The following is a 13,965-nucleotide window of genomic DNA, read 5'->3' on the forward strand; positions in this document are numbered from 1 at the left end:
GCAGTAGGGAAAGCTTTTGCCAAAAGGAGGAAGGACAATTTAGCAGTGCACCAATCTCTTATACTGTGGGTCTCAGAAGAGCAAAACAGCACATTCTCCGAGCAAGCAGATCTTTCTATGCTAAAAACACAATCTGCTCAAGAAATCTGAAATTCATTAGCATAGAAGTTCAAAGTTGGTTTATGAGCATATTTTCCTCTGTAACAGTTCGTAGAGCTGTCTGCATTTCATCAGATTATTCTAAATGCAGAAGCTCTTGAAACAGTCTCAGTACTGCACTTTTTAATGCTGACAGAGATCTGTGCTTTCAAGCATCCTGTACTGGAGCAGGTACACTTCTCAATGAAAGTTTTCATTAAAAAACTGGCAGGTTTTTGTAAGAGAAGTTTTGTCATCACAAAACCATTGTGTTACATTTTTATGAAAAGCCATGGGAGCATGAAGAAATGCTATTTTACCAACCCACTTCCCAGTATTCTTGACTGCTGAAGAGCTAGAACCCCAAAGATTAGAAGTAAAATTATATGAATAATTATGAATATTGTTTCCTTTTGGAAAACAAGCACATTGGAAACTCATTTGGTTTGCATTATTTTGCTACATATTGCACACACATGTATGGTCTGATTAACACCAACTGGTTACATGGGTCTCTGAGGAACTAATTGTTTGTTTGTCAGGATGAAAATTCAAAGTGATCCTGCTCTCTAAAATTCCATGGCTGAATAATGGAGGTATTTATATAGATGTCAGATGATTAGCTAAGTGTATCCACCCTACTATTCCATGCATGCCAAAGTGTGAAATACATAAAGGCGTAAAGAGGACTTGTTGATTTTCCTAAAATGTGCATCTGACGACCCCTCTGCTCACCTGTCTAGCTCGGTGAGCTTCTGATCCTCCTCTTGCACAGAAAGAACATGTTTAATTTTATACACAAAAAATGGACAACTATATAAAATCAATGTAACTCACAGAAAAACCTGTCACTTTTCAAGAATCTTTTCCCTCAGCAAGATTATGGAAATACTTTCAGTAATATTCGGTACTAGCTACGCAAATTTTGTTGTGCTAGTCCATGAAAGCTGTAGAAGAAGAAAAGGGGAGGGAGAATAGATGTGTCTTTAAAACAAATGTTTTTGGACCTTTGTCTCAAACCTGATCAGAAACAGAAAACGGACTGCTATATTAAGTGCATTCCTTTTACAGTTTACCCACAAGAAATATGTTTTTCCTGGAAAAAGCTTCTAAGCAGCTGGCAGATGAAGCCAACTGTTCAGCTTTCGAAGAGAGGAACCACCTCTCTAGTCAGTCCTGTAGAAAGAGTAGTACTAGGGCTCGGCAAGCTGTAAGAACAGTTTTTCCACCATTTGCTTTCCCAGAATCTTTCTTCATAAGATTCAGAACATTCCCCTATTGCTATGGTATAAAACAAAAAATAAATTTTCATTCACAAAATTATCTGGCGTGGAGAACGTAGGTAGGTAGGTAGGAACGAAGACAAATATTTACTCACCTTGATCTCTAACTTGTGGGTTTTGGTAATTTGTATGTGAAATGTAAAACATCTTGCAAAGGAAGGAATTTACTAATAGTGTTTATGCTTATGACAGTTTTGAAGAATATAAAGAATACTGAGAATGGAAATTCATCCCCAAGCTCCCCCAACCCTTGGTGCTTGCCCCGAAAAAATACAGCCTCCTACACATTCTGAAACTCTGACAGGGAAAAAATCCCAAGTATTTATGTAACAACTCAATTGAAATTGTGGTAACGCTGTGGCAATTGTAGTAAGAAGTCAAGGTACTCAAGAATACAAATACCAGAAACTTGGTTTTGTGACAGTGGCATGTTTAGCTACTGAATTAAGAAGGGAAACAGGAATAAGGCAAAAAGAAGTTCAGCACTTATATAGCACTTTTTAATCAGAACTGTTTCTATCTAGATTTCCAGAGTAGCTGTTGAAGTAACAGATACAAGCACTGCTTCATATTTCAGTGTTGCAACAGTATCAGCAAAAGCCTGCATGTAAGGAAGCTTGCTCTGGTGGTTGGTTCCTTTTTAGCTTCAACCTTTAGGTGCTTCTAAGAGCAAAAGCTAGCCTGAAATGCATGCCTAATGATACTTGAAAGCCTTTAAAAAAAAATTTACTCTAACTTTCTGGCCATGTACACACAAGCACATGCAGCACAGCTATACGCGCCCCTGAATTTGAGGGCATTTTCTACCACACATGTTTGTTATGCAGTTTTCACATAGTCATAACTATGTTAAATCAAAGCCAACTGATGTCAATGCTCAAATGCTCAGAAGCCCCACAGCGAAGCATCTTTACATTTGGGAAGTGTTAATGTGCGATATAAACATTTTGCCTTCCAAAGCCACCATGTATACCGGAACGTCAAAAGCAATTAGTATTATACGCACAGAAACACACACACACAGACATATATACAGAATATTCTCTAGGGTATTTTTGCATGAGTGTAACCACTGTGCTGGGAGACTGAGGACAAGGCGAGATCAGTCTTCCCTTTACAAATATATTGCTGTTTTAAATGAGAAAATATGCTGCGTAGGACAGTGAAAGAACTTTTTTTTTCAGCCAGCAGTTTAATAATCATAATATATGCTTTAATGAGGGGTTTTTCATGTTACAGGCTGGTGGGGAGGGCATGAAAGGCAAGGAAATACATGTATTTTCAGCATAAGAGCTATGAGAGTTCCACGAATGGACTTCTGCTGCCCAGCTCCCCTCCTGAAAGAGCTGAATTGTCACACACAGGAAGGAATAAACAAAGTAGTAAATTTGGTACTGCAGGAACTATCAGCTTAATGATATCACTTTCCTCCAGAGGCGCTGGGATGAGGGTAAATGCAAGTAACAAGCAATGCTGGCATGAGGTAAGGACTTGAACACCTCCAAAGGTTAACATAAGGCAGCCAGTACCTCCTCTCTTGGGTAATGTAACGGCTTTTGCATTGTCTCATGTAAATGACCAAGCTCCCATACTAGTATGATATTAAAGCCAAAAGCAAGTGTTAGAAAATAAAACACAATTCTGTGCAGCCACTGCTTTGCAGCTGAGCTCAGTGTGGCCTTTTTACTGATGGGGAAGAGAAAAGTACCTGTAAAGCTGAAGGAAAACTTAACTAAAAACCAAAGAGTGTTTAAGAAGGAAAAAAAAATTATTGAGGGAGAAAAAAAGCCTTGCTTGCTGGACCTCTGTAAAACCCTGCTCTCATATTTATGATACCACCATGAGACAAGTGGAGAAACACAACCTCACAGAGTCAGAACAAGACTCCCTCTCTCCTCCATTCCCTTGCTACATTCACAACTCAGAAACATGGACTCTTCCTTGATCTCAGACACTGCGTGCAAGACAGAGGGGCTGGGCCTGGTCTGGGATCTGCCAGCTACACTATCTGGCACAGGGAAACGTGCATGCCATCTAGTAATTATAATTTTGCAATTCCACATATGAGTTTGGCATCAACAGGTAAACAGAGAAAAGCCACAAGTACAAGTGTTCTCATTATTTTCACAGGTCAGATTTCTAACTAGCTGTAAACAATCAGAAAAGAACTCAGAAGAAACCCATCTAATTAACTATGCAGAACCTGTGCTGCTTATTCCATTAAAAAAAAAAAAACTGCTAAATAATCTTGGGAGGGGGGAGGGGGGGGAATAAAAATCTGCCTTGTATGGCAAGGCTAAGCAATACCTCTGGACTTACAAATCGTATTACACAAATGTTGAAGTAGCTGTGCATGAACCTGAATTCTTGCAGAGGTTGCATTTAGTCATCTACAAAAAGCAGCTTCACATTAGCACAAGTCCAGAAGCGGAAGATTTGACCACTATTTCCTGCACAGTAAATCACAAGTCTTCCCTAACCCCTGTTACCTTATGACGCAGGGGCAGGCAGGAGGGGGGGTTTACACCATGTTGGCAGCAAGACATTGTCATCGTAACGTAGGGAATCAACCATTGTATTATGCACAAAGAAAAAGACATTTTATTTTGTCTCAGTGCATTTATTTTTTTATTATGCTGAAATACAATGCCTCTTTTCACTCAGAGAATAATTGACAAATGCATTATTTCCCAATTCATTGCCACAAGGCTGGAATGAGTAAATATGTGACTGAGAGAAATCCTCTTAAGCCATTATGACCTGCTATTTTTACTGTTATATTTCAAGTGATTACCATGCCCATTACTTAAAGGCAAATTATAAGCAAAACGTTGTTTGTTTGCCCAGCAGCATATAGCTTAAGCACAGACACAGAGCAGTGTGGCCTATATATCTGCTTACTCTGCCTGGCATATGGAAAAGCCTATTGCAAACATTCACAGTATAAACAGATAAATGCACTGCAGTTCCCATTGGAAGATGCATTTAGAACCTACCCATGTGGCTTGTCTTTACCTACCAGTTTTTTGGCTATTACATTAGTAGTGATTAATAATTAGGGACATCTACATTCCTTCTTCAAAAAAACACAAACAAACACCACATTTGTATGCTAGTAAACAATAAGCCCAAAGTAATGATAATCTAAAAAAGCTATTTTTGGTGTCTTACACTGATGCAGTAGATAAAATGTCACACTTTGTAGCTTACTAGGGATCTTAAGTAATCTGGCAGAAACATTCCTGTAGAGTGAAGTAGAGACTAATACTTGTGTGTACTGTTATGGACTACTTTTTTTTTTTTGCAAGAGGACTGGTAACATAATAGTTTTCAGAAAAATATATAGACATTTCAGAAATCTGAACACCAACAACATTTTGTGGTATACTTTGACAATGGAATTCTAAGAGCAGCTTCTCCACTGTATTTCTCCCAGTTTAATGGAGATCTCCTGATTTAAACCTAATAGCCTTTAGACTGCCAAATCAAAATACCAGCAGAGGCCAGAATGAATTATAACTAACTAGACCTTAACAGCACAGGTGTTTCCTCTGCCCTACCACATGGGTCTTGCTAATCCACTCCCATGATATGGAAAGGTTTTTCCGTTGGCTTGAAACATGCTGTGGAAAACAGGATTCAACACTGAATGGCTCCAGCAGAGAAGCACATGCAGCGCGTTCTCATGTGACCTGCCACAGTTTGTGGAAATCACTATGTGTACCAGAGCATGAAGACCGAGTGAAATGTTTAATGTCAGCATTGTTGCTGCTCAGCTTTAGTATACTTCAGAAATGGGTAAGTAATGCCTCTGACCTGAGGCACCCTGAGTGCTGCTATCATAAATGTCACAAATATTGTAAAGCTACATCCAAAAAGAAGAATTTAATTTAAAAAATAGATATTTTTTCCCCAGTTTGAAGTATACTCCCAATTTCAAATTAAACATGAGTATTTCTGCATATACCACCTTTACTGATATTAAAAAGTATCTTTCTTCACATGCCACATTCTTAATAGGCAATAAACCTTTTGGGGTTTATTGGGTATTAGGTCGCTAAATGTTTTAGGATTGATGTAAAGTACAGAGGAGAAATATAAATAGGTTAGAACATAAGAAGAATAATGTACGCTCGCTCAGGCTTTCAGCACATACCAAGGACAACAGAATTCTAAGAGAGAGAAAAAAAAAAAAAACACCAACCACAAGTCTTGACTAGTTGCCAGTCCAAAACTGGCTACATTCACATTGACCATCAAGAAATCCCATGTGAATCTCAATCCCTTCTGCACTCTCACACTAGGATTAGAGCAGAGACACCCCATCTTGCCCCACAGTGAACTACATGTTACCTGTGGAGTCAAATATAATGGGCTGGCAGTTTCTGTTTGAATGCCAGTTACATTTGAGCACCTGGCCTCCTTCTACGATGTTGTGCTGGGTAGTATTTGCTTTTGGAGCTCCCACCAGAAGAAATATCCTGCAATAAAAAGAAGAAATAAAACAAAGGTTGTGGCACCTACAACACAGATGATGTTACTTTATGACATCCAAAGAGTTAAAAAAGAAAAAGCCTTGCCCAGTCACATCTAAATCTGACTAAAACTACTTCGAGTTTCAGAGAAATTCATATTAGGTTTTAGGTCTTGGGTCCCTCTTTTCTGCAAGCAAAAGTGTGGGGGGGGAACCAAAACCAAACACAAACCCCATGCATTTACCAAAGAGAAGAGACAAAAGAAGATAAGAGAAAATGAAAGTATTCTGTCCTACTTAAAATTACATTTAAAGTGAGATAAACACCTTTTATGTTCATTTTTTCCTTTCAAAAATATGTATGTATGCAGTGGAACAGATAATCATGTACTTCTGTAATTTAAGAAAGTCATCAGCTGGCATAATTTCTCGTTAATTTTGTATGCAAGAGTAATTCAAGGAAGTCAGTCAAACATGGAAACAATGTATAAACAAAACAGTAGTACCTTCTGAGCTCAGAAGGTACTAAGTGATGAACCAGTCCAGTATTAGCAAATGCTCTTTCAAAAAGAATCTCCAAGTACCCAAGTGACTCTCAACCACAGGTTTGTACATTAATTAATCTTTACGGAAATTCATTATACAGTAATTATTTCCTTATTAAGATCTGTTGTGCTTTTATAAACCTCTGCTTATATGAACATGCTAAGCACACGCTGAGCAGGAACTGCTACGAGAGTACGCCTGTGCAGGTGGTAAATTCAGGAGTTGCTAAGTCAGAAACAGACCGAATAAAAAGCCAGGCCAAACAAGGTTCTCAGCATCCTCCAACAAGGTTAATAACATCTCCCAGGAACTCTAGCACCTCTGAGACACACTTGACTTCATCACCACTTTCCTGAGAAAATCAATTTGAAGTACAAAGATGTATAGAAGACATAAAACTAAATGCTTCCTCTGATCAGAATCTTCTCTGTTGTTTCCATTTAGACTGTCTAAGAGAGAATAAAGCTTGCAAGAGAAGGTCTCATCATCCCATATTAGGGCGTTATGGTTACTTAGTTTTGAAACTGGGTTAGCAGAACAAGCTGCAAGACTGGTTGGAGAGAATGTCTACAGGTAGGCAGATCCAGAATTATCAAACACGCTCTTGTTTTCACAGTCATCTTCCAGACTTCACTTTAGTACAGAGCTAACAGCTAAATACCAGATATAAACACGTAGCACCTCATCAAAGCTCAATTCATATGAATACCAATATAAGCTACTAGTTTTCACCCTGTGTGAATTTTCAGAACCTTAGAAGTTTCCTGGTGTGGACCCTGATAGAAAATCCAGGCTAGTTGGGAATCCATTTGTTTTCCTTCATTGCCATTCATAGACTCTCTAGATTCCAAGAACAAGAATTTGAAATGCATTAATCAACTTAAAGTATTTTCTCTGGGCATAAAAAAAAAAAATGCTTAAAAATAAACATCATAATGCCAAGTAAAGAAACATTATCATAATTACAATCTATTAAACAAGTGGTGGCTTGCCTCCCACTTTACTCTTGTATCACTAGTTTGATAAGCCCCTCAAATTAAATACTTGTTTAAAAAATAAATCATTCTTATCATATATTTTAAATCTTTCTTAAGGTAATCTTTGCGATGACATTTATTAACAAGTAAGAGAATCATTATGGGACTCCACACACAAAAAAAAGCATTTTTATCATCATAGACCAAGCGAGCAAATTTTGTCATAGGTCTTATAAGAATATCCAAATTACCTAAACACAAAGAAGTCTCTAGTCCACATACTTTGGGAAAGGGGGAGTAGTGGAAAAATAATTTTTTCCATGGGAATTCACCAGCTATGCTTTGTTACTGCCTGTCTCCTACCTGATGCCACCACCTGCCCCAGCACAATGCTGTGGACAAGCCTGGGAAAGTATTGACATCCTCAGCAGTTCAGCTTGGGGTGGTTTCCTTACAGGAATAATCACTTGCCAGCAATTTGCCATGGGCCAATAGAAATTGGTATTTCCATGTACTTGAATACTGGAAGGCAGACTATCAAACACAATTCTTTTAAAACATAGCATGTATGAGAAAGCTTTTTCAGTTTTTATAAAGTAATTTTCAGTCACTTAGCGTTATAGGATCTGTCAGGCACCGCACAGTGCCCCAATACAAGGCTACCACTTTGACTCCTGGAATAGGTCTTTCACACTGGACTTCTAAATAGGCTTTATTTTGGTATCCAGCAGGTCAAAATAGACTATGAAACAGCAACTTGAGCATTCAAAAACTAATAGCACTCTTCTCTTGTCAGGCTAGTCAATCCAAATAGCTTTAGCTCAACTAAATTTACTTAATCCCTAGTACTTGTACAAAGAACTGGTGATAAATACAAATTCACCAAAGCAACAACAAAGGTGTAGGAGCCAAGTGGCACAGGATACTCAATAGGAACCATATAACAAGGCTCATTTTACTAAACATCTTTTGCTAATCATGCTGCAAAACGGCTCACTCGGTTTTCTACCTGATATTTGACCGTAGGCATCACTGAGCTTGCTGTTCATCGCTACCCTTCTTTCCCCTCCAACAGCTTGAGGGAATCTGCAGGCATTCCAGTCTGCCATCTGCCTGTGCTCATCCTTCTTCAATGATGGGGAAGACATGGGCCTGTGTCTGGAAGACACTGCATACCAGTATTTCTGGATATTTCAGGAGGCAAAATATCGGTCTCCAAAGGCATAAACTCAAAATTTAGTACCATTAGAGCCTGTTCCTGTACAAGCTGCAGAGCTACTTTGTTTCAGTTAGGAGCTTAATTTAATGCAAATACGAGGGTTTAGCTTAGCAGATACAGACTAACTTCTAGTGACACCAAAAAATTAAAGAGAAAACTCCCTTAAAAACATGAAGGAGTCTTCCACGGTGTCTGAAAACCACTAGTGTTCAGAGTGTTAAAAAGAAAAGAAAAAAAAGCCAACACTTTTCTTTTACAGCCAAGCACTCCAAAGGCAATTGTTATTATAAAAATAATGGAAAGGTTCCAAATAGTGATTTCAACAAGAGCTGTGTCACATAACTCCTTATCGGAAAGCAAGCAAGAAAGTTTACTACGTGCATTTACCAGTCTCCTGATAACTCTGCAGCCACACATGCTGACTTAAAAATAAAGAGAACACCACAAATAGAACCTTTTTTCTTTTAGTATGAAGGCTTACAGGATTAAGATAGCACAGCAAGATGTTGCAACATGTGCAAGTTAAGACAGGATGGCTTCTAATATTTATAGGCAATAAAGAAACGCAAACAAGGCTAGCTGATGTACTGCAAAAAGACTTGCTCAATAGCTGTAGAATCTGTTTATAAAGTCTTATGAGTGAGAAAGAAAATCCCCTCAGCACAACAGAAGCCAGCAGCTTTTCCAGCTTTACAGCCCTTTGTTAAGATGGGAAAGGAAGGGAAAAAAGTGGCATAAGCTGCATCTTAAAGAAGCCCGCACCTGCAAAATGCAGACTAATTCATTACGGTGACACCACGACTTTGATGCTAGTGACACGACGACTCAAGTGTCTAAAATGCACCAGCTAAACCAGCGACCGCACTTTGCCTAATTTTTGTTTAACTTGAAATGAGAACACATTCAGAAAGCAGATATAGAGGGTTTTTACATGGAAGTTTTTATTCTCTAGACTCCTCAGCAGCTTTGCGACCCCCGCAGATACAGCACAACTCAAACACCGCACTTCTGCCAAGGGCAGTCCGAAAAGAGAACAGCAAAACTTCTGAAATTTCATGGGACAAAACCTCAGGCGCGAGACGTGACGAAGCCAAACACCGTACCTTCATCTTTCTATACTGTATTACACCATATTTCAATAAACCGCAGACTGATAAGGCTATTCAAAAAATCTAGCAGCGCTAAGTTTATGCCGTGCTAGAGCCCACCGACCGCACGAAAGCGAGTTTCGCTTCCCCATGAAAGGGTGGCAACGGCCACAGCCATCCCGGGAGGAGGAGGAAGAGGAGACGCGGCCAAGCCGGTGTGCCCGCTGGGGCTCTGCCCCCGCCGTTCCGCGGCCCGGGGGTGCGGGGGTCCCCCCGCGGAGACCTGCCGGCCCGGCCCCAGCACGGCGCTCCCCGCCCGGGCACCCGGGCCCGGCAAACGGCTGCCGTCGAGGAGCCGCTTCTCCTCCCAGAGCCGCCCTGGCGTCGGCTCTCCCACCCCCGGCCCGCGCATCGCCATCCTCATCCTCCGGGCTGGCCGGGGCAAGGCCACCCTCGGCCGCAGCCCCGCCGCCGGCGCCCCGCAAGCGGAGCGGAGCAAAGGCACGCCAAGCGAGGGGCTGGCGGGACGGGACCACGCCGCGGGGCGGAGCACTTACGAGGACGGGTCGGGGGCGAAGAAGTCTACGGCGAAACCGAAGTAGCTGCCCTCAGGGCCCGAGTAGACGGCCGGGTGCTCCACGTCCAGGTTGAAGGCGCTGCCCGGGGCTAGCCCGCCGCCCAGCAGCACCAGCAGCAGCAGCCGCCGCCACAGCCGCGCCATGTCCCGGCCCCGCGCTGCCTCCGCGGGCCGCGCACCGCCGCGCACAGCCCGGCCCTGGGAGGCGGGGAGCGGGGGCGGAGGGGCCGCGCGTTTCCCGCGGCCGGCGGCGGCGGGGCGGGGAGCGGAGTCACTTCCTCCCGCCCGGCGCCCAGTTCCCTTCCCTCCTCGGGACGGGGCGGCAGGGAGGAGCAGCGGCATCATGTGGTGCCGGAGGCGGGCCCTGCCCTGCTCCGCACCGGGCCGGGGCCGCCGCTCCCCTGCGCCGGGAGCGGGCGTGCGCGGCGGGGCCCGGCCCAGGCGGCGAGAGGCCCTCCCCGCTCCGGAGGGGCTGGAGCTTCACGGTGATTACATTTCAGCCGGGAGGGGGAAGTACTTGCCCTGGGATCTCCCTTTGGTTAAGGCACCTGAGTCTTAAATCCGGTTGTGTTCAGCCTGGAGAAGAGGAGGGGGAGGGGAGACCTTATCGCTCTCTACAACTACCTGAAAGGAGGTTGTAGTGAGACGGGGTTTGGTCTCTTCGCCCAAGTAACAAGCGATAGGAAAGAGGAAATGGCCTCAAGTTGTGCCAGGGGAGGTTTAGGTTGAATAGAGGAAGAATTTCTTCACGGGAAGGGTTGTGAAGCACTGGAACAGGCTGCCCGGAGAGGTGGTGGGGTCACCATCCCTAGAGGCATTCAAAAGACCTGTAGACGTGGCACTTCAGGGCATGGCGGTGTTGGACTTGATGATCCTAGAGGTCTTCTCCAACCTTAACAATTTTACGACTCTGTGAAAACACTTTCTGCCACACCACAACCCTTGAAGAGGTTAAGTGCTATTGGGAAGCACTGGAACTAATAAGAGGGGGATATATCCGTACTTGGTCTTACAAGGTATTTCTTTGTTAGACTTTCTCAGTAAAGTCTTTCTTACCAAGTCTTAGAGACAATCTGTTTCAGGAAAGCTGTTAACACAAGCAAAGAGTGAAGTAAGTGACAATGTGGACCCGTCCATGGAAGAAAATAATGATTTTCAAACTAACAGGATGTTAAATGAAGCAATTTAAAATCCCAGGGTCACAGCAGAGCCCTGCGCACCAGTGGCAGGGGTGCCAAGCGCCGGGTGCAGGGCTGTGTAGAGCCAGGTCTGTAAAGCCTTTGAGACAGACCTTGCCTCCCATTTTACTACTGCGCTACCCATCTAGGGAGGAAGTGTCCAGCATCCAGCCTGAACATCTTCAGTCATTGTTTGTGGCTCATGTATCGTCCATCTGTCACTAGGAAGAAGAGTTTAGCACCATCATCGTGGTAGCTCAGGCAGCTGTAGGTTTCTGTCGAATCCCTCAGAGTCTTGCCTGCATCAGCCTACAGCGGAGTTCAACATCAGCTCCATGTAGCAGTGTTCTGGAAAAAGAAAACATGCTGGCACACCTATAAAGTGGAATTAACTCATCATAATTCAGAAAACTAATTCATAAAACCCAATACTGTTACCATGTAACCAGTTTCACACCTTTGCCACCTGAAGTCTAAACTTTTGGCTTTCCTTTTCTCATGTGAGCATGATAAAAAAAGAACAATGATACTTCAAGCCCTAAATACAAGTTAAAAATATTTTTGAAACAAAACTTTGAACTAGGTGAATTTAACATTGCCTGCTTTTCCTTTTAATGAGTTATTCCTTCAAAGAACCCAAAGACCTTTCACAAAAAGAAGTCCTTCATCACCAACTAATGACTCGCATCTCAGAATTAGTATCAGTTTCCTGTTTTCCCCTGGAGTGCAAATTTACAGTCACTGATGGTTTTTTTTGTTCCCTCTAGTAGTGTCCAACGAGCCTACATTCCCTGATACGATGGTATTTAAGCTTACAAGAAAAAATATGTATAAAGGATTCCAAGGGGAAGCACTGAACACTGATATTGGGTGATCATTTAATTTCTCACTAAATGAATAGAAAAAGTTGTTTTAAATTAAAAACTTCAATATTGCTATATCATAATATAGTCAGACTTTACATTAACATGCAAGCTAAATGAAGTAGTCCTGAAGCCGACAGAAAATACAATAGACTAAAACAAAGAGGCTGAGTAATGGCAACCTTTCAAAAGCTGGATGTGAAATAGGTAAGCTGTATTGTACACCGTGGATTCTTGACAAGCCTACTGCTGCTTACCTACTGTTAACTTTTTTTTTTTAACTTGTTCATTTGGAAAAATTGCCAGTGCAAGGGGAAAAAGAACAAGGATAGAAAGTGAAAGAGGATTTCACAATAAATTGTTTTCACTGAAAAGGGGTTGCAAGTTAAGAGTTCTCCATTTTAAAAATGCTTTAGCTCTGAACTGTTTCCTCCCATCTAGAAATACATGCGTAGCCTTGATAGTCGCGCAACCCTGCAGCACCGTTGCTACACTGTAAACAGTAAATAATACATAATTTTCATGTTTATACTTCAGAAAAGTATATTTTAAAAGTAGGTTTTTCAATAATCTCATGGTCTACAAAGGAAGAACCCCTGAAGCATTTCCCTTTATTCATTCTCACAACTTCCCTGTCTGCAGTAAAGTCTATCACGGCCTGACAAACAGTATGCAGAAGATAATTTTTTAGTTCAAGTAACTCCATGGCAAAGCCAGAAAGAAGAACCAGGTAATCCTGTGTTTCAGCCACTTGTTCTTGCTGCCAAGTGATAATAATAATTCCTTAAGGAAGACAAAAATTCTTATTCTACCAAGAATAGGAAGACAGCTCCTATACCTAGGCTTGACACTTGTTGCTAATTTTCCAAACTTTGCTGCCTCTTCATAGGTAAAAAAAAGAATCATTAATAAGTTAAACTTTTATTGTTATTTACTGACTATTCTCACAGCTGTTATACTACAGGCCTCATCAAAGCAAAACTGCAGGTGGGTTAATAAGTTCCCAAATTCTAGCAAACAGACCCAGCAATAAACTGAAGAAAGAAAAAGGTGGTTTATGTGTACTTTGATCAGTAAGTCAGCAGCTTAGGGAAAAGGAGGATTTATTTTCCCCACTTGATTGTATAACTTCACAACGTTACACAAGCAGTGAAGGATAAGTTGTTTTTAAGGTATTAGAATTGTTTTATCAAAAGATAGATCTTATTTTCTTAAGGATTGGCTGTGCAGCACTACTGCTTGTTGTCAGTGAATTGCTGAAAGACAGTCCAGAGGAATAACTCAAGACTTTACATAGAGTCAAGGGTTACTCCTCCTTAGGCAAATCTTTTTTCAAACCATTTCCTCTCTTGACGTAGACAATTGCCTTCTCAACAGCTTTTTCGTGCCTACCTGCTTTCTCCCATCATTTGGGCTGAGAAAGGTAAAGCAGCCTGTTATTCTCCTGACTCAGCACTGAGCGTCCTGCTCCACTCCCACCGAGTTTAGTCACCAGCTGCAAGCGGAAGCGGTGGCGTCGCTGCTGTCTGGCCTTAATTCAGAACACAATCAGAGTCAATCAGTCTAGACAGCCTGAGAGCATAGCCACATCTCCCTATATGGTATTACATCCCCCAGCCTCA

The 13,965-nt window shown here is 41.9% G+C and overlaps 1 protein-coding gene across 2 annotated transcripts in view; it reads right to left on the bottom strand.

The window, feature by feature from the left end:
• Positions 1-10,677, bottom strand: part of ITGAV (integrin subunit alpha V) — a 51,071-nt gene extending 40,394 nt beyond the window's left edge. Inside the window, exons 1-2 of one of the 2 annotated variants that reach the window (XM_064452043.1) lie at positions 10,283-10,677; positions 5,775-5,902 (exon numbers count right to left, since the gene is read on the bottom strand). In XM_064452043.1, the coding sequence (XP_064308113.1) occupies positions 5,775-5,902; positions 10,283-10,647 (493 nt within the window). In that variant the 5' untranslated portion in view covers positions 10,648-10,677. The remainder of the gene's footprint in view (positions 1-5,774; positions 5,903-10,282) is intronic. The other variant, XM_064452042.1, reaches the window with a different exon arrangement.
• Between the last annotated feature and the right edge of the window lie 3,288 nt (positions 10,678-13,965).

This window comes from Phalacrocorax carbo, chromosome 5 (genome assembly GCF_963921805.1).
Source record: "Phalacrocorax carbo chromosome 5, bPhaCar2.1, whole genome shotgun sequence".
Classification (NCBI taxonomy): domain Eukaryota; kingdom Metazoa; phylum Chordata; class Aves; order Suliformes; family Phalacrocoracidae; genus Phalacrocorax; species Phalacrocorax carbo.